General features: G+C 50.6%; 7 protein-coding genes and 3 non-coding genes across 10 annotated transcripts; 2 read left to right on the top strand and 8 right to left on the bottom strand.

Moving 5' to 3' along the window:
* Positions 1 to 428: 428 nt before the first annotated feature.
* Positions 429 to 1,259, bottom strand: STEHIDRAFT_161204 (uncharacterized protein; the record flags this gene model as incomplete). The annotated part of the gene is made up of 2 exons (XM_007308770.1): positions 429 to 834; positions 922 to 1,259. 2 exons carry the CDS (start codon positions 1,257 to 1,259, stop codon positions 429 to 431), a joined length of 744 nt encoding a protein of 247 aa, XP_007308832.1.
* A 209-nt stretch (positions 1,260 to 1,468) lies between these two features.
* Positions 1,469 to 2,897, bottom strand: STEHIDRAFT_103220 (uncharacterized protein). The gene is made up of 3 exons (XM_007308769.1): positions 2,563 to 2,897; positions 1,715 to 2,485; positions 1,469 to 1,636 (listed from the first exon to the last, which is right to left on the bottom strand). The coding sequence occupies exons 1-2, from the start codon at positions 2,880 to 2,882 to the stop codon at positions 1,732 to 1,734; spliced, it is 1,074 nt and encodes a 357-aa protein (XP_007308831.1). The 5' UTR covers positions 2,883 to 2,897; the 3' UTR covers positions 1,469 to 1,636; positions 1,715 to 1,731.
* A 368-nt stretch (positions 2,898 to 3,265) lies between these two features.
* STEHIDRAFT_141845 (galactose mutarotase-like protein) lies at positions 3,266 to 7,738 on the bottom strand (the record flags this gene model as incomplete). The annotated part of the gene is made up of 15 exons (XM_007308768.1): positions 3,266 to 3,500; positions 3,558 to 4,342; positions 4,424 to 4,545; positions 5,089 to 5,373; positions 5,431 to 5,514; positions 5,573 to 5,593; positions 5,685 to 5,875; positions 5,939 to 6,031; positions 6,093 to 6,403; positions 6,463 to 6,494; positions 6,553 to 6,627; positions 6,682 to 7,273; positions 7,328 to 7,406; positions 7,463 to 7,557; positions 7,617 to 7,738. The coding sequence occupies 14 exons, from the start codon at positions 7,736 to 7,738 to the stop codon at positions 3,562 to 3,564; spliced, it is 2,883 nt and encodes a 960-aa protein (XP_007308830.1). The 3' UTR covers positions 3,266 to 3,500; positions 3,558 to 3,561.
* STEHIDRAFT_t243 lies at positions 4,856 to 4,949 on the top strand. Its single transcript has one exon. It is a non-coding gene; the product is annotated as a tRNA-Lys (tRNA).
* Positions 7,739 to 8,444: 706 nt separating the features above from the next.
* On the bottom strand, positions 8,445 to 10,240 carry STEHIDRAFT_114543 (uncharacterized protein; the record flags this gene model as incomplete). The annotated part of the gene is made up of 6 exons (XM_007308767.1): positions 8,445 to 8,838; positions 8,894 to 9,366; positions 9,449 to 9,820; positions 9,842 to 9,967; positions 9,999 to 10,082; positions 10,142 to 10,240. The coding sequence occupies 6 exons, from the start codon at positions 10,238 to 10,240 to the stop codon at positions 8,445 to 8,447; spliced, it is 1,548 nt and encodes a 515-aa protein (XP_007308829.1).
* A 758-nt stretch (positions 10,241 to 10,998) lies between these two features.
* On the bottom strand, positions 10,999 to 14,135 carry STEHIDRAFT_103213 (uncharacterized protein). The gene is made up of 13 exons (XM_007308766.1): positions 13,661 to 14,135; positions 13,394 to 13,570; positions 13,241 to 13,331; positions 12,930 to 13,177; positions 12,737 to 12,864; positions 12,357 to 12,674; positions 12,241 to 12,286; positions 12,029 to 12,180; positions 11,862 to 11,963; positions 11,748 to 11,800; positions 11,588 to 11,681; positions 11,447 to 11,520; positions 10,999 to 11,380 (listed from the first exon to the last, which is right to left on the bottom strand). Exons 1-13 carry the CDS (start codon positions 13,835 to 13,837, stop codon positions 11,229 to 11,231), a joined length of 1,812 nt encoding a protein of 603 aa, XP_007308828.1. The 5' UTR covers positions 13,838 to 14,135; the 3' UTR covers positions 10,999 to 11,228.
* Positions 14,136 to 15,007: 872 nt separating this feature from the next.
* Positions 15,008 to 15,100, bottom strand: STEHIDRAFT_t234. The gene has a single exon. It is a non-coding gene; the product is annotated as a tRNA-Lys (tRNA).
* A 659-nt stretch (positions 15,101 to 15,759) lies between these two features.
* Positions 15,760 to 16,905, bottom strand: STEHIDRAFT_161200 (uncharacterized protein; the record flags this gene model as incomplete). The annotated part of the gene is made up of 6 exons (XM_007308765.1): positions 15,760 to 15,897; positions 16,149 to 16,248; positions 16,324 to 16,367; positions 16,494 to 16,567; positions 16,692 to 16,723; positions 16,823 to 16,905. 6 exons carry the CDS (start codon positions 16,903 to 16,905, stop codon positions 15,760 to 15,762), a joined length of 471 nt encoding a protein of 156 aa, XP_007308827.1.
* Positions 16,906 to 17,114: 209 nt separating this feature from the next.
* On the top strand, positions 17,115 to 17,188 carry STEHIDRAFT_t244. Its single transcript has one exon. It is a non-coding gene; the product is annotated as a tRNA-Ala (tRNA).
* A 298-nt stretch (positions 17,189 to 17,486) lies between these two features.
* STEHIDRAFT_65347 (uncharacterized protein) lies at positions 17,487 to 19,181 on the bottom strand (the record flags this gene model as incomplete). Its single annotated transcript, XM_007308662.1, has 7 exons — positions 17,487 to 17,567; positions 17,653 to 18,065; positions 18,148 to 18,254; positions 18,336 to 18,497; positions 18,623 to 18,854; positions 18,968 to 19,068; positions 19,132 to 19,181. The coding sequence occupies 7 exons, from the start codon at positions 19,179 to 19,181 to the stop codon at positions 17,487 to 17,489; spliced, it is 1,146 nt and encodes a 381-aa protein (XP_007308724.1).
* Positions 19,182 to 19,193: the final 12 nt, after the last annotated feature.

Raw genomic sequence — 19,193 nt, 5'->3', positions numbered from 1 at the left:
TCTTGACATTTCAGACTCAGTGCGCTTCGTGGATGGACCTGAAATTATAAGAGATCAGACACAGTGTCCCTGAGCTAACCCGGTCACCGAAAAAGACAACTCACGTCAATTCAGTGCAAAGAACTTGGGGAGTTTTTCCCATAATGCCTGCGTGCTCAAGGCAGACTTGAGAGCATGTCTACAGTCGTGACAGAAATAGGTCTCGTCGACTTCCTTCGAGAACACGCAGAGCGCGGCGAGGATGTCTGTCTTTGGATCGCTGCATAGATTTATTCTACGGGACAGTTGACGAAGGTAGTCATCATCCATCTTGCAGTGATCCTCCAAATCCTCGCAGACGTCGATAGCCAGGATTCTCTGTGCGCGCCCGATTGCATATGCCCTAAGTGCTGCCTGGCCAGTAAGCAGGCACCGCATCTCTTCGCCGCTCAGCAGGGACCACCGAACAGAACGAAATCTCGAGTAGGCGAAAGGAAAGAAGATTTCGCTCTTGCTAAGTCCGCGCACGATGTGCCAGTCGTCGCTGAGGGAGAGCCGTGAGAGGTGGTAGAACGCTGCTGGGAGGATGGAGGGGATGTTGCAGTCTCGAGCGAGACGGATGGCAATTGCGGGTTCGGGTAAGGCATGACGTATTCTAGCGCTTCCTCTTGGTCGCCCATCGTTGAGATTTCGGACTCTAGCCTTTCCCAAGCTGAGACGGTTTGAGGCCAGTCGCTTTCCAGACGGTCCACGATTATTTTGCGGACGAAGTCGACTTGGTACTTGTTTGCCATCACGAGTATATTCCGCACAGCGTCTGGCGTGTTGGGATTAAGTCTCGGATAGGGGAGCTCACTAGACGTGTGGGGTAAGTACGTGTGTGACCATAAATGTTCGTGCATGAAAGTATTAGCATATGCGTAGAGAGAAATTGAGACGTACTATCCGAAGTAGAAAGCCTTCAGGAGAATCTCGAGGTCGTCCGCATTATCCGGCATCTGAACTAGAGGAACACCCTCATGGGTTTCGTTGGCGCCTTTTGGGTTGGGAAGCGCAAATGTGTCGCCGAAAATAGGAGAATGTAGGGATAGGATAGTTTGATGAACGCGAAAGAGTGTGCCAACGGGACCTGCAGGCTTTTCAGCCTCCTGGACAGGAGAGGCTGCTTCGCTGGAAGAGTTAGACGCCGCGGTGAGATTCAACTTGGGGGCCGCAAGACAGACATTCCCGTCTACGAAGTAAAGCACAGAGTGTTTCTGGTAATCGGATACAAAGCTCATTTGGAGGGCGTGGGCGTAGGCTTGGGCAAGTACAGCGGCGGATCAGATAGTACCAGGTGACGGTAAAAGTTCAAGAAATGTCTCAGTTATGGCGCAGAACATCCACGGAGGTGTCATAATTCGAGCTCCGCCTCAAGCTGATGCGATACAGCTTCATCGCGAACAAACGTTTAGGAGTTGTGAAGGTAAAAAAAAATTGCACGCCCAGGGCGAGTTGACAAAGTCCACCAAAAGCCTACGAGTGTCACCGTTCACCGACCAACGGGACCGAGTAAAGTACGGATATTTTTCGAAAAGCCTATGGCAGCAGGTTGAGTCATAGGACAAGCATGAACGAGAGGCATATAGGACACAAGTAAGTATATCAAGTCGTTAATCTGCATCGTCAAACAGTGGGAATGTGTCACGTCAGTGTTTCATCGAGGGGGCACCGTAAACAACGACTAGCTACTTACCTCGGCGGACGACGCCCTCACTGAAGCGCGAAGAACTCCGGCAGCCTTCTCCATAACACTTTCAAGTGGCGGTCGATTGCTTTCCCATAGTCATTGGCGCAGTCACCACATGCGTCCAGCTCAATCTCCTTCATGACCTCGCGATATACCTTGAAGATATCTGAGGCTGCACCCGCCCGCACTCTATCGCGCAGTTCATGCGAATATTCGTAGGTTACAGGGCAAAATTCTTCAGGCCCTAGAGGTTGCCCGCAATCGCGCATAGGCATGCCTACCGCTCCCTGTTTAAGAATCCTGGACTTTCCTAACATCAAGCACCGAAGGTCCTCTGCGCTAAGTAGAGACCAGCGAGCCGTCCGAGCGTAACGTCGAATGCCGTTGTATACCGAGGCGACGTCGTCCTTTTTTCTATGTGCGCTGTCCCAATCGTGCTCGATATTGATACGTGCCAAGTGATAGAACGCTGCCGGGAGAATGGACGGGATGTTGCATTCGCGTGCGAGGCAGATGGCGGAGGCGGGTTCAGGGAGCATGTCGTCGATGAGTGCTCCGGGGTCTTTGGCGCTGCGACTACGGTAGCGGTGCTGCGATTGTGCCCTCTCAACTTCCGCCTCCAATCTTTCCCATTGATCTATGGTTTGAGGCCAATCCTCTTCGAGTTGTTTGACTATGCGTTGGCGTATGAAGTCGACTTGGTACTTGGTTGCGATGAGGAGAATACTCCGCACGGCACTAGGTGTACGAGGGTCGAGTCTGCGATATGGTAGCTCGCTAGGTCATATACGCGGCGATAAGTATATCTTTAACGAAACACGCTTGAAAGGTCCTCATAAATGGATTTAACTTACTAACCGTAGTACAAGGCCGTAAGAAGAGACTCGAGATCTTCGGCACTGTCTGGCATATGCACAAGAGGCACGCCATCGTATTTCTCATTCGTATCGTCTGTGCTCGGTAGACCGAGCATGTCGCAGAAGATTGGAGAGTGGATGGAGAGCACTGATTGATGGACGCGGAAGAAGATGCCAGCAGCAAGTGAATGATCAGGAGCAGCTAGCGTTTCTGCACTAGAATCACTTTGCGAGGCAGCTGAAGCGTGCGATACCGCAGAGAGACAGATATTACCATCGGTGAAATATAGTTTGGGATGGCGCTGAAACTCTGACATAGATTCTATTGACAGTGGGGTGTGGACCGCCTTTCGTGAGCCTGAGGTTCGTGAGGGTTCGTGTAGATTCAACTGATTGAAATTCGACAGTTGTGCGCGAACACGGTCATTGCCGAGTGGCACTTTTACCCACGTAGTTGATCGCAGACTCGTTGACAGGCATTGGAAGCGGTATTTTACATCGGCAGCACGGAGAGTTAGGGCAGATAATTGCGGACGTATCCTATGCCTGCCATATCGTGTCTTTCTGGGCATGCATGATCTCACGGGCTACTCCGTACGAAGGATGGTACGCACTTTCGCATACCACCGTGACCCAGGCCACCCTGGACCGCTACCTTCGCCAGAGGAAAAAGAGGAAAAAGATAGAGGGTTGTATTGTTGTCATCACTCTGTGAAGTCACCCCTGGGACATATGTTACAATCGGAAGAGGCCTACGGTTGCGTGAATAATCGAGGATCGACGCAATGAATGGGTATAGGCAACAAGAGGCTCATAGTGGCTCTCTGCTCGATATCTCTTCCTCTAGAGCCGAGACGGCCCATCACGACAGGGTGAGAAACGTGTGCGGCTCTGGGAAGCCTAAGTCGCACGATCCTCGCCTTTTCAACAAATAGCTAGAACATTTCAGTCAGATCAAGATCAAGGTGATAATATTATGAAGGACTACAGACCATATCAAGGAAGCGCAAAGTACTCTGGCAATTTCTTCCAAATATTAAGCTGATTCTCAATCTGCTCCCTACACTCCCAACAGAACAGCCAAGATTCCATGAAATACTTCTGTTCACGACCAAAAACCTTCAATAAGTCTGTATCCGAGGTGCTGGCGTCTCGGATCCGGTCATTGAAATTCTTGAGGTTCTCCGGCTCATCCTCCAAGGCGCATTCCTCCCAGTCGTCAGTTGCGTCGCCACCGTCACTCCGTCGACAGGGGAGAAGGCCACTGTGACACGCGCGGTGCTTCTCAATAGCCAATTTGCCAACCAGCAAGCACCTAAAGTCTTCCGCGCGAAGTAGAGACCATCTTGCAGAGCGAAAGCCATAGGAGAGTTGTGGCTTGCGAACGTCCGTGAGTTTCTTCGGCCCATAGCTGCGCACGAGGTCCCAATCGTCCTCGATTGAGAGACGAGATAGATGATAGAAAGCAGGTGGGAGAATGGATGGGATATTGCACTCGCGTGCGAGCCGAATGGCGGATGCGGGTTCTGGGAGTGCATTATCAAGCTCGAGGGAGGGACCACGAGTCCCGTTCCACACTCCACCACGTGCATCCTCCCTCATGCCTTCGATTTCGTGTTCAAGTCGCTGCCAAGCTTCTATGGTTTGAGGCCAATCTGACTCTAGACGCGTCACGATGATGCGGCGTACGAAGTCGACCTGGTATTTGTTGGCCATCAAGAGGATGGACCGTACTGCATCTGGCGTGCGTGGATCGAGTCTGGGAAACGGAAGTTCGCTTGGAGACAAAATAAAACTCAGGTCAATAAAATCCTAAGAAATGAAGGATGGCGAGTTCCAAAGGGATTCCAATACTTACTAACCGAAGTAGAATGCTTTCAGCAGAGATTCCAGGTCGTCTGCTCGATCAGGCATCCGAACTAACGGAGCTTTGTCGTATGTCTCATTCACTTCAGGAGGGCTGGGCAATGCAAACAAGTCCTTGAAAATCGGAGAGTGTAGTGACAAGACGGATTGGTGGACGCGGAAGACGATTTCGAGAGGTTGAGCAGGCACATGTACCTCGTTGACTTCTGTGCTGGGAGTTGGAGAAGAAACATGTGCGACGAGTCCGTGTGTCGCTGAGAGACACACATTTCCATCTGCAAAGTAAAGAACAGGGTGTCGTTGGAATGTGTCCATTGAAATGGTAGTAAGACTCGAGGTTCGTTCAAGCTCTGGCCTTGGCAACCGGAAGTGGGAGCAGTGGCGAGCACGTGATCTTACAAGGTAAACCCCTCGTGCAAGTGTGGCCCGCCTAGCTCAATCGGATAGAGCGTCAGACTTTTACGATCGTCTCGACCGTTGACATCTGAAGGCTGCGAGTTCGACCCTCGCGGTGGGCTTGAGGGAAGGTTATATTGGATATTATTTGTTTGGAATCAGAACTAGTGAGGATAGTTCAAGAACACATTTTTATCCCGTCAATATCATGAGAATATATCCTCCCGCTTCTGTCTTCAGCCATAGTACAGACTAGCTCACTTCCAACCTCAAGGCATCATACATCGCTCTTGTTCCAGACCCCGGCGACAGACCCAACGTAAACGTGTTCGGCCCCTCCAGCAACCAGTCCCTCGGGAATACATATTGATGGTCCACCACGAAACAAGAGATGCCGCTTCTGGTGATACATGACGAAGATACATTCGAAGGGATGATCCACTCGAGTAGCGATTGGTTGTTGACTTGAACGGTGAGCGGGAAGTCGGAGAAGGCGAGAGACGAAAAGTCTTCGTTGCCGGTGGGGCCAACCGCTCCTGCGAGGATCTGTTGACAGCAACTTCAGCGTCAGTCAAAATGAAGTCAATTGACAAAGAGACCTACCACTGTGAATATTGCATTGGTGGTATTCAGTAGTGAGATGGCTTGATCTTCATCGATCCCGAATCTGATGGTAAAGTTGTTTCTCTAACCGGCTCCAGTCAAACTCCAGTCATGTCTAACAAGGTCGTCAAACACCACTTACTTCAGCGAACTGACAATAGTTCTACACAATAGTAAAGATCATTAGTATGACCATCCATATACACACATGGCTATGGAGAGGAAGGCTAGTGCCAAATAATATGGACGCTCACCCAATCCACAGAGACGTCGTTCGCTCCGATCTCAAAGTTGACACCCTGTGGAAAGTCCTCGGTGAAATTATAAGCACCCCAGTATTGACGATATTGCATCGGATGATAGGTCTCGTTTTCGGCGGGAGCAAAACCGTGGCGATATTCTCCAGCGGTGCGGTCTGGTGTACCGAGACGCCACAGCTCAACACCTTCGAAAATCATGGATCGCGATTAGACTAGCCATTCGAGAATGTTTTAAATAGGTAACGAACCTGTGCTCTCCTCGACCCAAGTCATATTGGAGAGTACGATTGCTTGTGCCTCTGGTACTGTGATATTCCGGACAATGAAGGTACCGAATACACCTTGACAGGGATAAATATGTAGTTCATTACGCTCGCGATGCGGACTGACAAGCTAAGCTACCTTTTGCATACACTGTCAACCTATATGTTCCAGCCCGAACGTTCGGGATTTCGACGTGCCCATTTGAATCGATTTCTCCCCAGTACTGAAATGTGCTCTGGTCTAGAACGTTAGACTGGAAGTCCCAGCCATCGGCGCTGAGTACAGCTACAGCATCGTCAGCACTCTGCGGAACGGAGATACTTAGTGAGAAGGTGCTTCGGTTCGATGGTGCCACGAAGCCTGGTATCTGCGGAGCTATCGCGGTATAGAAATCGGCGTAGGAATCGAGGGAGGTGGCAGATTCTGCGTCCGCACGAAGCTCGGAGAGGCTGTGGAGAAACCAAATCAGTTTGTAGCACCAAAGGAAAGTAATCCGTAAATACTAGACCTCGCCTGAGAGCCTTTGTTGAAGTACAGAATCTGGGCCACATCAGAGAAGTTTAGAAAGTGAATGAAGGAAGAAGGAAGGATTACTTACCTGAGGTCCCCATGTACGGTCATATCCTTCAGAAGTCAAATTTGAGGTAGCGGCACCTTGGTGGCTAGATGCGAACTGTGACCAAGTGAAGTCAGAAACAGACGGAACACGAAGATAAAATCAACGCACGTAATAGTAAATATGAGGTATTCTCTGCAGGTTCGCAGAGCCCTCCGGTACGCCAATCATCCCATCTAGGAGAAGATCGTAGTGCGTCGGCCCTCCAAATAGTGTGTCCTGCGTCAGCGAGACCATCCATGCGCCGTACGCTGTTCCATCTTCGTCGACGCCGTAAAGCCCGTGGGCCTTCCTATACCTATATGCGTCCGCTAAAGCATACTTCGTCCACCACGTACTCGTTTCAACCATGAACGGTTCATCGGGTGTGCCACCCAAGCTCCATGTGGCGTCTTGAACTTGAACAGCAGGCGTGATAGCGTCCTGAGATGGTATTGACATGTTGAGCTGGGGATTAGTGGAAGCAGTTTTCCAGAGCGTGGTGTTGAATTGAAAGACTTCGCGTATCTCGCGGACAGGAATGCCTCCGTCCTCGAAGGGGAAACCAGATGATGAATTAGAATAAATGAGCCGGGCGAAGTTGTGGATTCCTGTCTCGTTAGGGCGAAGGAAGTACCACTGCTGAAATGTATGACCGATAGGAAGAACCTCTTGCATGAATGATCCGACGTAGGGTTGGCCGGAGATATCGTTCCCTTGGAGTCTACGGAAGCGTGGCATGAGCTCTTGGGTAGGAGAAATAAGAAGAATCCCTCACAGTTCGAACGTGGCGTTCATACCAACATGATAAATGTCGGAATCTGCGACCTGGTAGCTGCTCGGAACACAATGACACTCTGAGGCAAAACAAGTCAGGTTTTGCACGGTAGAGACGTAGGCAAGGGCAACCGACCGTAATAACCCCGTCCTGACGTATTGGACTGTGGCCCTTGAAGATCGTGGCCATCCAAATGGACATGACCCAAAAATCCCGTTGTCTTGTCGATTCTGTGAAACATGAGATTTCAGCGATGGTTGTTTCACAAAAAAAAACGGGAAAGACGCACGTAAAAGACAATCTTTCATTTTGAAACGTGAGAAATGTAGTATTCGCTGTCGCATTGAGTTGGGACAATACAGGGGAGGCAGTGGCCAAAGCCAGCATTAGCACAGTCAGTCGTAGCATCATGTTCAGAGGCTCGATGGCCGGAGACGGTCACCGGAAACGAAGTGTTATATACAATACATGTTGAAGCAGTCACAAGGCCATCAATGGGTTCATCGGTTGAGAACACTCAGGTCAGTCCGTCAGTGTAATGTCGGTACGAACGTCTCATCACTGTCCTTGCGAGGTCATTGACCTAGGAATATTGCGAGTATGACCCTACCGCCGGGCCGGCGTGGACTTTTAAAAGGCGACGGGGACAACAAGATTAATCACACACCGACAAGGTACCGACGCCCCTGACGATATTGCGCGATCTCAAGTCAAAGAGAGACACTTGCACAATACACAACCATCAGGATGGGTGATAGAGTTGGCCCGATGACGCACCGCATGATAATCATTACAACAGAGCGCGAAGTAAAATATATATTTCAAGTCTGAGGCGCAATGTCGTGGAAACACGCGACCTATCAGCAATCCGTGAAGTAAGACAAAGCAAGAGAAACTCACGGGTCTATGACTCCCTGCCAGCAATGGACAAGAATCATTGTATAGCACAACAGCAAAAAATCACTAAGACAACTCAACAGCAAAGTATTCATAGATCACCGTGACGATGAAATCGAACATCATAACCACCAATTTATTGATGGTCAGAAGAAACATATAAGGCGCTCCGTGGAAGACTCTGAATCCCCACTCTGACTGTCCTGATGAGTTGAGATCGTCAGAAGAAATCATCTAGAAACGGATCAGTTCGAGATGAAGGAAAGTAACTCGCCTTATGGAAGACGAGCCGCTGATCATCAAGTGTAATAGCGTGGTCCCCGGCCTGTAGGTCAAGAAAAGTTATACTGTAATAGGGCAGGCAAGTCTCGATATCGTCCCAGAATGGGCTGTCTTCCCCAGCTTCAAAGATATGACTGGCGGTCTTCAACTCGACGAACATAGAGGGCTGGGCACCACGAGCAGGGATCAAGGTGTTAAACTCCGGCGGCATCGCCGTGCGGAGAAGATGATAACCGAATTCGCAAACTTCTATGCGTGGCAAATCTGTATCACCGTGGCCTACCGAAGCCAGCGGAAAAGCGGTTCGATTGCCTGCGGTACATGTAGGAGGACTGAGAGATAGTCAATAACATAAATAACACAAACGAGAGGTGAATTCTAACTGACCACAAGAATGCTTGGTCAGACTCTAGTACATCCAAGAAAATCCGAGTAGATGCAGGTCCCCAAGACTCCCACGGTATCTCCATCCCCAGGCCAGTGGAGCTCTCAGCAAAATGTATGATGTCTCGCGCGCAGGCGACGAGCCTGTAGGATCCCAACGCGTCATCCATACCATAGTCAAAGGTGGCAATCAAGAGGCCAGGATGCATGTGTGGGATAAAGGTGGAATGATAGTGGACTTTGTCGTAGTAAAGGAAATGGTCGTTTAGAACAGGTAGTTCTAGTCGTACCGCGAGTGTGAGACCACCAGCCTCGGTATCATGGCAGTTCCCTGGGGTATCACCTACGACCGTATCCCGAAGTACATAAACATTCATGTAGACTTCGCATGCGTCCTGTGGTGGGTCCGTCGCAACAAACACTCGTGGAGATAGGAAACAATATGCGTGTGGAGCATTCTCGAAGAGGTCACAATTCTATTGGGGAAGAAAGAGGAATCACAGTGAAGAATATCAGTCTGGGCATCAAGTCGAGTTCGAGCTATGAATCGAATCCCACCACAATCATGGCACCCGACTTCCACTTCCACACAATGAGTCGAGGGGGGTATCTTCCAAAAGGTAGGCCAACGATGTCGCCGCAGATGATAATTTTCGCCCGAGGAGCCCAGCCTGTTTCCGTTGTGTGAGTCACACGGTAGCGTATTGTCGAGGATGATGCGTCTGGGTGACCTGTGTTACTAGTCAAGCTATGAAGATGAATTGCAAGCTCCTTGTCTGTCGTTAGGAACGGAGCGGGATCAGGAGCGTCGTAGCCAACATGTTCCCTCTGTTGTTCAAGAAGGACAAGAAGATCCTGGACGGGATCAAACATGAAAGTGTACACCCATAGACTGGTATCTTCGAAGTCAATCCATCTCTCTGGACTATTCTAACGGGGAAGCCAAGAGACCGAAATATGGGTCCAGGTGTGTGGCGATTGGTCAAGATCCTGCACGTCCTCCGCATAGACACATGCATCCCCGATGTGGAGGACTTGGTCCGGATTATACGAGCTGGAGAAGAGCCTCGAGGCGTTCTGCAGAAGATGTTTCGCCATCGAGACTGACGTCGGTGATGCTATCGGCACCAAGTTCGGCTTTGAGCTGGAGAGCAGAAGAGGTAGTGACGATCCCGTGTAAGAGCTTGCAACACTATAAAGGGGTTTTAAATAAAAGAAAAAATATCGAAGATAATCAGATACTAGACGTACGGATGAGCAACGTAGAACATCCCGGAAGTCCAATCTTCTGAGGATCTGCTCGACGAGGAGTTCAGTGGGAAGCTCGAGGAGCCAAGAGCTCGAAGGCATGGATCCTACACGGTCACGGTAACATATCCAAATATATGTCAGTGTTTCATAACAAACGACTGTCAAAGGCTAGGGGATGAAGATCAAAAGACCGTCCTGAAAGACATCTGACTGCATCGTCTTGATGTCCATGCCACTCAGGGTCTACATCGACCGATAGTCCATAGTCAATGTTAAGTCAACCTCATCAAGTTGCCCCACTGTGTAAAGTCTACGTCAAACGCCTTTGTACACAGACTTGTGAATTGCTGAAATACCCTGAAGCGCGTAGCTCTGTCTAACGCATGCTAGCGCTACGTTGCCGTAAAGAACCTGGATGGTGGGCCCGCAAACTCTCGGGAAGGAGAACTCGACCGAACAAATTTCAGAAACCGGAAAGTGAGCTCACCAGATGACTGAAGATTCGGCAAGATCGTAGACGTCTCTGATGTACAATCGACCGAGGACGAATGGAGATGCAGGCTTGTATGGTGAGGGTACCTATAATACGTGTGCGTAGACCGACTACTTATACTGAGGGGCAGGAGAGGGAGTAACTTGGCGGATTGCTTCTTATACTTAGAAGGGGGGATTTGTATCGAAAGGAGAACAATGGGATACACAGCGAGAGGGTTTCCATTTCTCGAGACAATGGGGATTGCAATAAGGATGGACGTCTTTGTTCGGAATTTGCTTGAACTCGATCTTGAATTATGGCAACTGCCGAATTGGATATCACGAATACGCTTGGTTCATCCGGGCCACAATTTCTTGTGTGGCGTTTGTATCTGTCTCGACTGCTTATTCAAGATGCAGTGCATCGTATTGAACCATTCGAGGACTCGGGAAGTCGCACAGCAGGCTATGTATCCTTCGGTCATTGAACTCTTCGAAGGCTAATAAAGCCCAATCCTAAAAGCTACAAAATTCCCTCGCTTTATCCTAGTTTCGTCATCTACCATCGCCCAACCATCGCCCATACCAACAATCAAATCGTAACAACTCGCAATCAACACCCAGCTGGCACTGTCGCGTCGTTACGATGGTTCGCAGCATTGACACCCAACCCACGGCTAGCGAACGCGTTCCAGAGGATACACTTGTTCGCTCCGGCGAAGCGGTTAGCGTCGGCTTGGATGATGGCATCGCGGGCGGTCAGGACTGTGATATTAATCGTCAGCAATAGCGGCGAGGAAAAAAGTGGCAGACAAGAAAGACGCGACGTACAGGTGGGGTTGCAAGGCTGTAGAGGCAGAGCATCGATCATGAGGTGAAGGAAAATGGTGTTTCCTGCGTTTCCGCTGGTTGATGGACGAGCGCATCAGCATCCTCGACAAGTCCGATCATACGAGAAAAATGGATACGCACGTCGGGTCGGTACGAGCAGTGGAGGAGAAGCCGTGCGCGTTCACGAGGGATGCCAGGACATTGTGCAACATGTTCGCCCAGACTTCACCGATATCTGTGTGGCGAGAGAATAATTGTGATGTCAATTCACGAAGGAAATTGCCAAAACGAGTGGACATACTGTGCACTTCGTTGAGGGTTCCAACGCTGGCGTAATTGAGAGGGTTTGTCGTCCTTATTTGATAACAGCTGTTGAGAAAATGCAACCCTGCGTGGGAGTAGACAAAATACGCACGAAGACGTAGAATATGGGTGGGTCCTGATACCGGCGGGGTCATTGGTGACATACTGGCCGAGCACATAATCTTGAATCGTAGGACCATCCTGCTCCAACCAGCTGCACATCGCGCCGTCAATATCGTGGACCATAAAAACTGCAAGTCGGGGAGAGGTAGGACGTACTTGGCCATGGTGTCCGACCATCCCTCACCCATACCACCAGCCTCAGTAGTCTGCAAGCACCGACCAGTCCCACCGCCGGTCATGCGGTTGGTGATCCCGTGTGTGTTCTCGTGGCTGACGATATCGTTCTCGAGAGCACCATCGCGCTGGGGCTATTGTTCTCGTCAGTAATGTTCTTTCTCAAGCACTCGTAAGACGCAAGAGATGCATACCGAGGTCTCGGTCCAGAGGAACATCCTCATACGTCCGGATTGGCCGCTATATTCCAACCACGGTGCATCAGCATCGAAGCTCCATCACAAACTTGAATGTTAGAAAAAAGACCCACTCAGCCGGCGTCGCAAAATCCGCATTATTCGTCCCCGCCGCATCCTGCACACTAATCGTAACCCTATCATTCCCCGAGCCACCCTTCCCGAAATTATTGTTCTGGAAATTGAACGCGGACTCCGTGAACCCATACTTGTACGAAACGTCATGGATCGTGTTGACGACGTAGAACGCGTTGGTCGTGGCGGCGTGGACGTTGACGGCGGTGGTGGGCGCTGTGGTCGCGTCTTGGACGTAGATGAAGTTGAGGCCGGAGGAGGATTGGGAGGTCGTGCCGGTGGTCTGGGAGGTTTTGAACGCGATGGCGTTGTTGCCACTGAAGAAATGCAGGAGGTCAGTATGAGGCTTTGAGAGGTGTTGAGCGGGAGAGATGTTTACGCAGTGGTGGTGGTAGTCGTAGTGCCGTCGCTGTTCCACGCATCCGGAGACGCCGTCGTGTCCGCCGGGTCCGTAAGCGTCTGGAACCCCTCCGTCAAGATCTCCTCATCGATAGGCAAAACGCGGAACTATAACCCGCACGCAAGGCCATCAACATTCCGTACCACACAACATATTTAAAGATATCACTCACGGAAGCCCTCGACACGAAGTCCGTAACCGACAAAACCTTATTCTCATGCGCATCCACAAACGCCTCGAACCAGTCCCCAGTCGTATCATTCTGGATCTGAATGACATGGGTGAGGGCGGCGCTTCCGTCCTCGAGAGCGAGGAACTCGAGCGTGGGAGTGTGGGAGTTGAAGGTTCCAGAAAGTGTTTGTTCGGCGGTGCTGATTGCATCTTCGAGGGAGACGGAAGGGGTGGAGGATGGGATCGTGCCTAGACGAAGGGTAGAACGATGTGCGTCAAGTACTGAGAGAACAGGGTAAGCAGGTGACCTACTTGGTGCAACGAATGAAGAGCCGAAGGAAGCGACCTTTCCATCCATGTTGAACGCAACATTAGCGACGGCGTTGGCAAACGCAACACCATCCTAATCAAAGAAGTCTAATCAGGGACGAATGGACGAGGGAGAGGAAAAATAAATGGGCATACGTGTTGCTGCTTGACAAACGCATGCTGAGCGGCCTCGCCAACGAAGCTCGACTTCAACGTCACAGCATCCTGGGAAACGTCGAGTTTGGTCTGGACGAAGGAGAGTGCAGCGTCTGGCAAGTCGAACTCGTCTCCACGAGCGGCCAATGGGTGATCCAAGCCATCCACACCGAAGGTCTACAATCGTGACGATGTCATGCCACAATATTAGTAACGATGATGGAGTAGGTGATAAACACAAAATATGGGTCTTAGAGGTGTACACACCTCGAACGTCGACGCCGGGTGGAAAGTGTCCAACTTCAGAGTAGCATCGCGCCCCACAATACGTGTCCTCTTGGTCTCATGGGAGATCGACGAGGGCCACGGGGCAGCGACAGCACCAGAAGTACACAGTAAAGCCAACGAAACCGAGGCCAAGAGCTTGACGAAGGAGAATGCCATTGCTGTTAACGCCTAAGTATATGCTGAGCTGAATACTACGTCGCGACTGGTGGGAAGAGCTGGATGCTGAACTGAGAGCGAAGATCCCAGGTCTGACTTTCACATCCTCTGTTCTATAGGATATATATACACTTTTTTAATAGCCAGGGCTATCGAGAATGGGAGCGTCCCTTTCGGTTACAGATACAGAGACTCGCCTTCTCAGTCCCAGCAAGCAAGCACGCGACACATTTTATCGAGCAAGCTGATCCGAGAGCAAACCATGCTCTCCATCCTTGGAAGGGACGCCATATACCACCTTCTCCCGCCGAAACCATTGGCAGGGACACTCATCTAGCTGGGTGTCGTGGGCGTATCTATCCCGCAACGGAAGAAGTACGATACGACTCCTGTGAATCCCATGGATTTCACCGAGAGGACGCCAAGACATGGTTCTGCAAAATAGAAACAATGGTAGCCTTTTGGACGAGATGACCGAAGGCTCGCGTGGTCGAAGTGCGCCAAGAAGAAGTGAAAGAACCATCGAAAGCGTCAAGCCCAGGCAACGTCTTGCAAAATCTCTGGGGAAGGAAGGTTGCAGGTACGGGATGCTAGTTCCGTATGGGATTGAGGAGGCGAGAAGGAGAAGACGCCAAGAAAGTGCATGCGGAGGCAGTCTTTGTGCGTCAAATTTATAGAAAGAACTTCTTGAAATCATCTCATCCAGCGAAGGAGCACGATGTCGAGTGCACGATAAGGGAGAGACTTTCGACGGAGCTCAAGAATGCCATCTGGCGGGTGCAGACTCGAGTTCCATGAACGGCCCGTAAGTCAGCAGCTGGATATCCGGGCAAAAGACGACCACATGGATAGGAGGGTTGTCCACGAAAAGTAGAACGATGCACTGTCAGGTGCAAATAAATGGGACGGAAAATGTGAGAGGGTCTGAAGATGATGGCTGTTAGCGCGAACGAGTGTTGTCCGAAAACGCCCAATGAAACCAACTCGGCGGATGCCGATGCCAGCATGTCCGCTGATCTCGATAGAACTCAGAGCATTGCGCTCTGGATGGATCTGCTCTATGAACATGAGGTATAATTGACTGGCTATATGTATCGTCCGCGACTGATAAAACAAAACAGTGACACCTTCCCGTAGGTTGAGAAGCAAAATGTATTCCTTGACTGTACTAGCCCACCGTGGGGGTCGAACCCACAGCCTTCAGATTAACCCGCCTGAGACAGACTAAGAGTCTGACGCTCTATCCGATTGAGCTAGGCGGGCTGTGTCTGAACACTTTTTTGGACGATTATGTTCAGAGCCTTCCTAAGCGGTCTCTGTACCACCACTCTCTTTAGGGGAAGCATGGGGAAGCACTGCCGGGTATCATCCAACGAGCTCGGCATAAAAAAGTTAATGGCTACAAAACAGCAGTACTCTTGTGTACATGTACTCATGGTTACGATGATGTGATCCCTCTTCAGTGTCCTGATATTCGTTTACTAAACGGCGGTTCGTAACAGAGAAAAAGATTAAACAGAGGCAGGGGTATACATGATGATAATACAGTGTTGAACAAGTGCTGGTACAGGTTTGATCCGTCCATGCAGACCGGCCAGAGAACAGTGGAGTCCGAGAGATATAGAAAGAGCATGCGCGCAGTGGGACATCCGAGCCTAGGGGCCGCTGTATTCCAGGACCGAAAGAAGGAGACTTTGAACTCGAGGGCGAGCAAGAACAGAGTCTGGAAGTTCGACATAGATGATCCGAGACGAGGGCTTCATGAAACACAGAGAAGCGGACAACGTCCAAGACTCGAGGAAGAATTTTAGTCATTCAACAGGCAGGCCCCAATTTTCAACGAGGGTGTGACTGAGTTGAACGGTCCAGGATCGACCGCGAAAGAGCGTGACATCCTGCGCAAGGTGATCAGCCAAGGAAGGTCAGCTCCACCTCTCGAGTGTTGTTGCAGTTGGCACACCTTCAGCCTCACGTTCGTATTCGTTCAACTTCTTCGAGATGTCGGCTTGCCGTTTCCCCCCCATAGCGATTGTGGCTGACTGGTACTGAGATGCACGTTCCTATGATCATAGCAAAGTAAGTCAGCGGTCACCAGAGAAGACGATACCGATACAAGAACATAGGCATTGAGCGGACTATGGACGATATATGCGCATATATCCGGCATGGAGATGACCGTTCAGTTTTGCTCTCTAAGGTTGGACACGAAGGACGTATCTCCAAACGCATACATGGAGCGCCTGATACGTGCCAAGAACCAGTAGCCCCTTCCCAAGTCTGCCTATCGCTGGCAATAAGAAAAAGCACACACCGTGTACCCCAACTGCTCCCTCAATATCTCTACCCAGATCTTCCGTATCGCATCTTCATTCTCAGCAAATTCGAGCCTGAAGCGTTCGCTTTGCTGGAGCCTAAAATATCAAACCGGTTCCAGGGGCTAACAACTGGCGGAGGAAGCAGCAGTGGAAAACGAAGGACGGACGTACACTTCCTCTCTGAAGTCGACGAGTTCCCCTGTTCGGGCGGAGAGCTGGGTGGATATATTCGCATATATCGAGGTTTGTCCAAAAGTAAGGAACGCATTTCACCAACAAAGTGCCATGTAGGAAAACACGTCGCGAGATGTGGTGGTGAGGGCCGAGAGTGCAAGACGTACGAGAGCAACGAAGTCCTTCTCAGCAGTCTGCATGAATTTCTTATCCTGCGCTTGCCTCTTTTTCTCCGCAGAGACTATTCCGGGTAGCACACAATGTAGGACGGTTAGCGACAGAAGGCGTTGCTCGCTGGGAGACTGGAGTCGAGCAGCGGAACCTGGTGCAAGAAGATAGGGGCTATCGTCCCGGTCGCCACACACCTTGCATTTGTTGAGCGAAAGCGATCATCATCCTGTAACAAAAGCCACAGTGGTTCACAGAAACATGAAACGAAGGTCAAGACCACAACGTCAGTTCCATAGATACCTAAAAGAGGTTGAGCAAAGCGTACGTATCGTCACTCCCACTGGAGGACTGCTGAGACGGAGCGAGCTCGTCTTCCTTGGATTGTTTGGCATTCTTTCGTCCGGGCATGTCGTTGAATACTGTGGTATATTTATAAGGCTTGGATGATGAGGGCGACGAGCAGCAACGTAGACGGAGAAGCGGCGAGTGTGGGAGTATTGGTGATGGTGGTCGGGACGAAGGAGGTGGCGGCAGGTGGCGGCCTGGTGTTCGTGATGTTTTTGCGACCACCTCCCGAAGGACTCACGTACTATATTCTAATTAAGGAACATCGCTATGGGCATGTGGTGTAGTTGGTTATCACGTTCGCTTCGCATGCGAAAGGTGTCCGGTTCAATTCCGGACATGTCCATATGACATTGAAAAATGGTTTGTTTTTGTACTGATCAATGTTGGTGTCCCATATTCGTTTTTCTCGTATCGAAAAATCAGACGACGAGAGCTGCGGAATATCGTGGTATATGTGTTTTTCATTTGATTCGAGCGTCCGCCCGCCCAAAAGTGGCATGTCGAACTGGGCTCGTGTGGGTATCCTAGGAATGCTCGTGATTATAAAACTGCAATCCAATAAAGAAGAACTGTGCCCAGTGAGAAATAAATAGGTTGTCTGACAATCCCGAATTATCCGATCCTCCCCACACCGCCGACAATCACCAGAACCGCATACTCTCTGGCCTCGCCTTCTGTTGAGCCATCCGTAGCGTGTTCACGTTCGACGTCAAACTCGAGAACTACAGAAAGAGAGCGACCCGTCAATAATGACACGAAAGTCACCGCGACCAGACCTGAACGACGAAACGTAAGATAGGGACGTACCCCATTCCCAACAAACACCTCCGCCCTCTGCGCAATCGCCATATCCACCGCCTGCGCCACACCCCTCTCCTCCTTCCCCAACCTCCTTCCCAAATCCCTACTCGTCCTTATAGGCTCCTCATCAACCCACCCACCTAGCCCCTCCAATCCCCGCGTCAACTCCTCCAACCACTCTCCCTTCCCATTCGTCAACATGTACACTCTATCGAGTCTACGGAGCGGGAAGAAAGATGCGGAGGACAGTGGGAGGGGTGGATGTGGATGAGGAAGGGATTCATATTCGCGGCGGATAAAATGGACGCGGGCGAGGATTTGGGGGATGGAGGGATAGCAGTGTTCGAGATAAGCCGCCGTTCGGTTTCCTGACGAGTCGGGATCGAAGTGGTCTAAGAACTCAGGGAATTCGTTAAAGCCTGCAATCTATAGATTAGTTTAATTTCGATCTTACCAGAATGCGAAGATAGAAAGCATGGTGAAGGAGACAAACAGACGGACCTTGATACCTCGACCCCCAACCCTCCAAATTCCGACAATGTTCCTCATAGTCTCCTCTCCTGATATGTAACGCCAACAGCCCCTTCAACGGCTTCACCTCCTCTTCCCTCTCCATCTCTGCCTGCCCACTCGACTTGGGGCGAGCGAGACCGCTCAAGAACGACAGTCGGCTGGGAAACCTTGTTGACCGCAGTCCCAAGTAGGAAGTATGAATGATATCGGGATGGATGAGGTCCCGGTTCTTAACCAAGGCGTTGGTGATGAGCGGAGACCATCGGAATTGGGTGAGGCTGGGAGATTCGGAGTACGATGGCCAGATGGGGAGGAGATGGTGAGCACTGCCGAACAAGCTGGGCGCACATAGAATTAATTATTTGATACACCACACCACAGAATCATCGTCATCAACCAGCATAACGAACCCGGATCCCAAAGTGGGAGGTCTGTAGGACAGAGCAAAAAACCGACGACTCACAAAAAATTGAATATCTGAAATCCCTCAATGTCAACCTCCACACATCTCCCCTCTATCCCCCTGATCCTCTCTGCCCACGCCTCCGCAACCGTCAACGCGCTCGCTCCTTGTAGATGGTCGGATAAGTCGCTGCTTCGGAGGATTGTGCGTTCCGAGACGGGGCATACTTTGTCGAAGAAGGGTTTGCCGACCGAGGGCGTGCCACCGGGGAAAGGAGACCTGCCTAATGGGCCTATATGGTTTGGAAGAACGTTTTGAGTTAGCGCGCGGTGGGGTGAAGGGCGGTGGAACGAAGGTGGTAAAGATAGAATATTTATATAGGAAAAGTTTGTGAGATGAATAAACCTGAGACGAGCGCGGTCATGGGTATTCGAGACGGGATGAGGTGGTTTCCGAATTCCGAGTAGACTTTGTCGCGTTCCCAAGTATACTCGTCGAGCACATTACTGCGAAAGATTAGAGACAGTAGTCAGTACTGAAAGGTCCAGGAATAAGGAGGTGTAACCTACGTGCGGTTAACGAGGTAAGCAAGGTGGGCGTTCATGAGCTGTTCCTGCATGGCATTTCCCCA

This window comes from Stereum hirsutum, assembly GCF_000264905.1.
Source record: "Stereum hirsutum FP-91666 SS1 unplaced genomic scaffold STEHIscaffold_16, whole genome shotgun sequence".
In the NCBI taxonomy this organism is placed as follows: domain Eukaryota; kingdom Fungi; phylum Basidiomycota; class Agaricomycetes; order Russulales; family Stereaceae; genus Stereum; species Stereum hirsutum.
Note: the sequence above shows the minus strand (reverse complement) of the source record. Positions and strands in the feature narration are given on the sequence as shown.

What these genes read in the sequence shown, in the direction of transcription:
- STEHIDRAFT_103220 (XM_007308769.1), bottom strand. Translation starts at nt 2,882, where the DNA reads ATGTCAGAGTTTCAGCGCCATCCCAAACTATATTTCACCGATGGTAAT. An exon ending in ACGGCCTTGTACTACGGTTA is followed by an intron (nt 2,486 to 2,562) that starts GTAAGTTAAATC and finishes TATATGACCTAG; the next exon opens with CGAGCTACCATATCGCAGAC.
- STEHIDRAFT_103213 (XM_007308766.1), bottom strand. Translation starts at nt 13,837, where the DNA reads ATGGCATTCTCCTTCGTCAAGCTCTTGGCCTCGGTTTCGTTGGCTTTA. An exon ending in CACCCATATTCTACGTCTTC is followed by an intron (nt 11,801 to 11,861) that starts GTGCGTATTTTG and finishes TTATCAAATAAG; the next exon opens with GACGACAAACCCTCTCAATT. An exon ending in AACCCTCAACGAAGTGCACA is followed by an intron (nt 11,682 to 11,747) that starts GTATGTCCACTC and finishes CTCGCCACACAG; the next exon opens with ATATCGGTGAAGTCTGGGCG.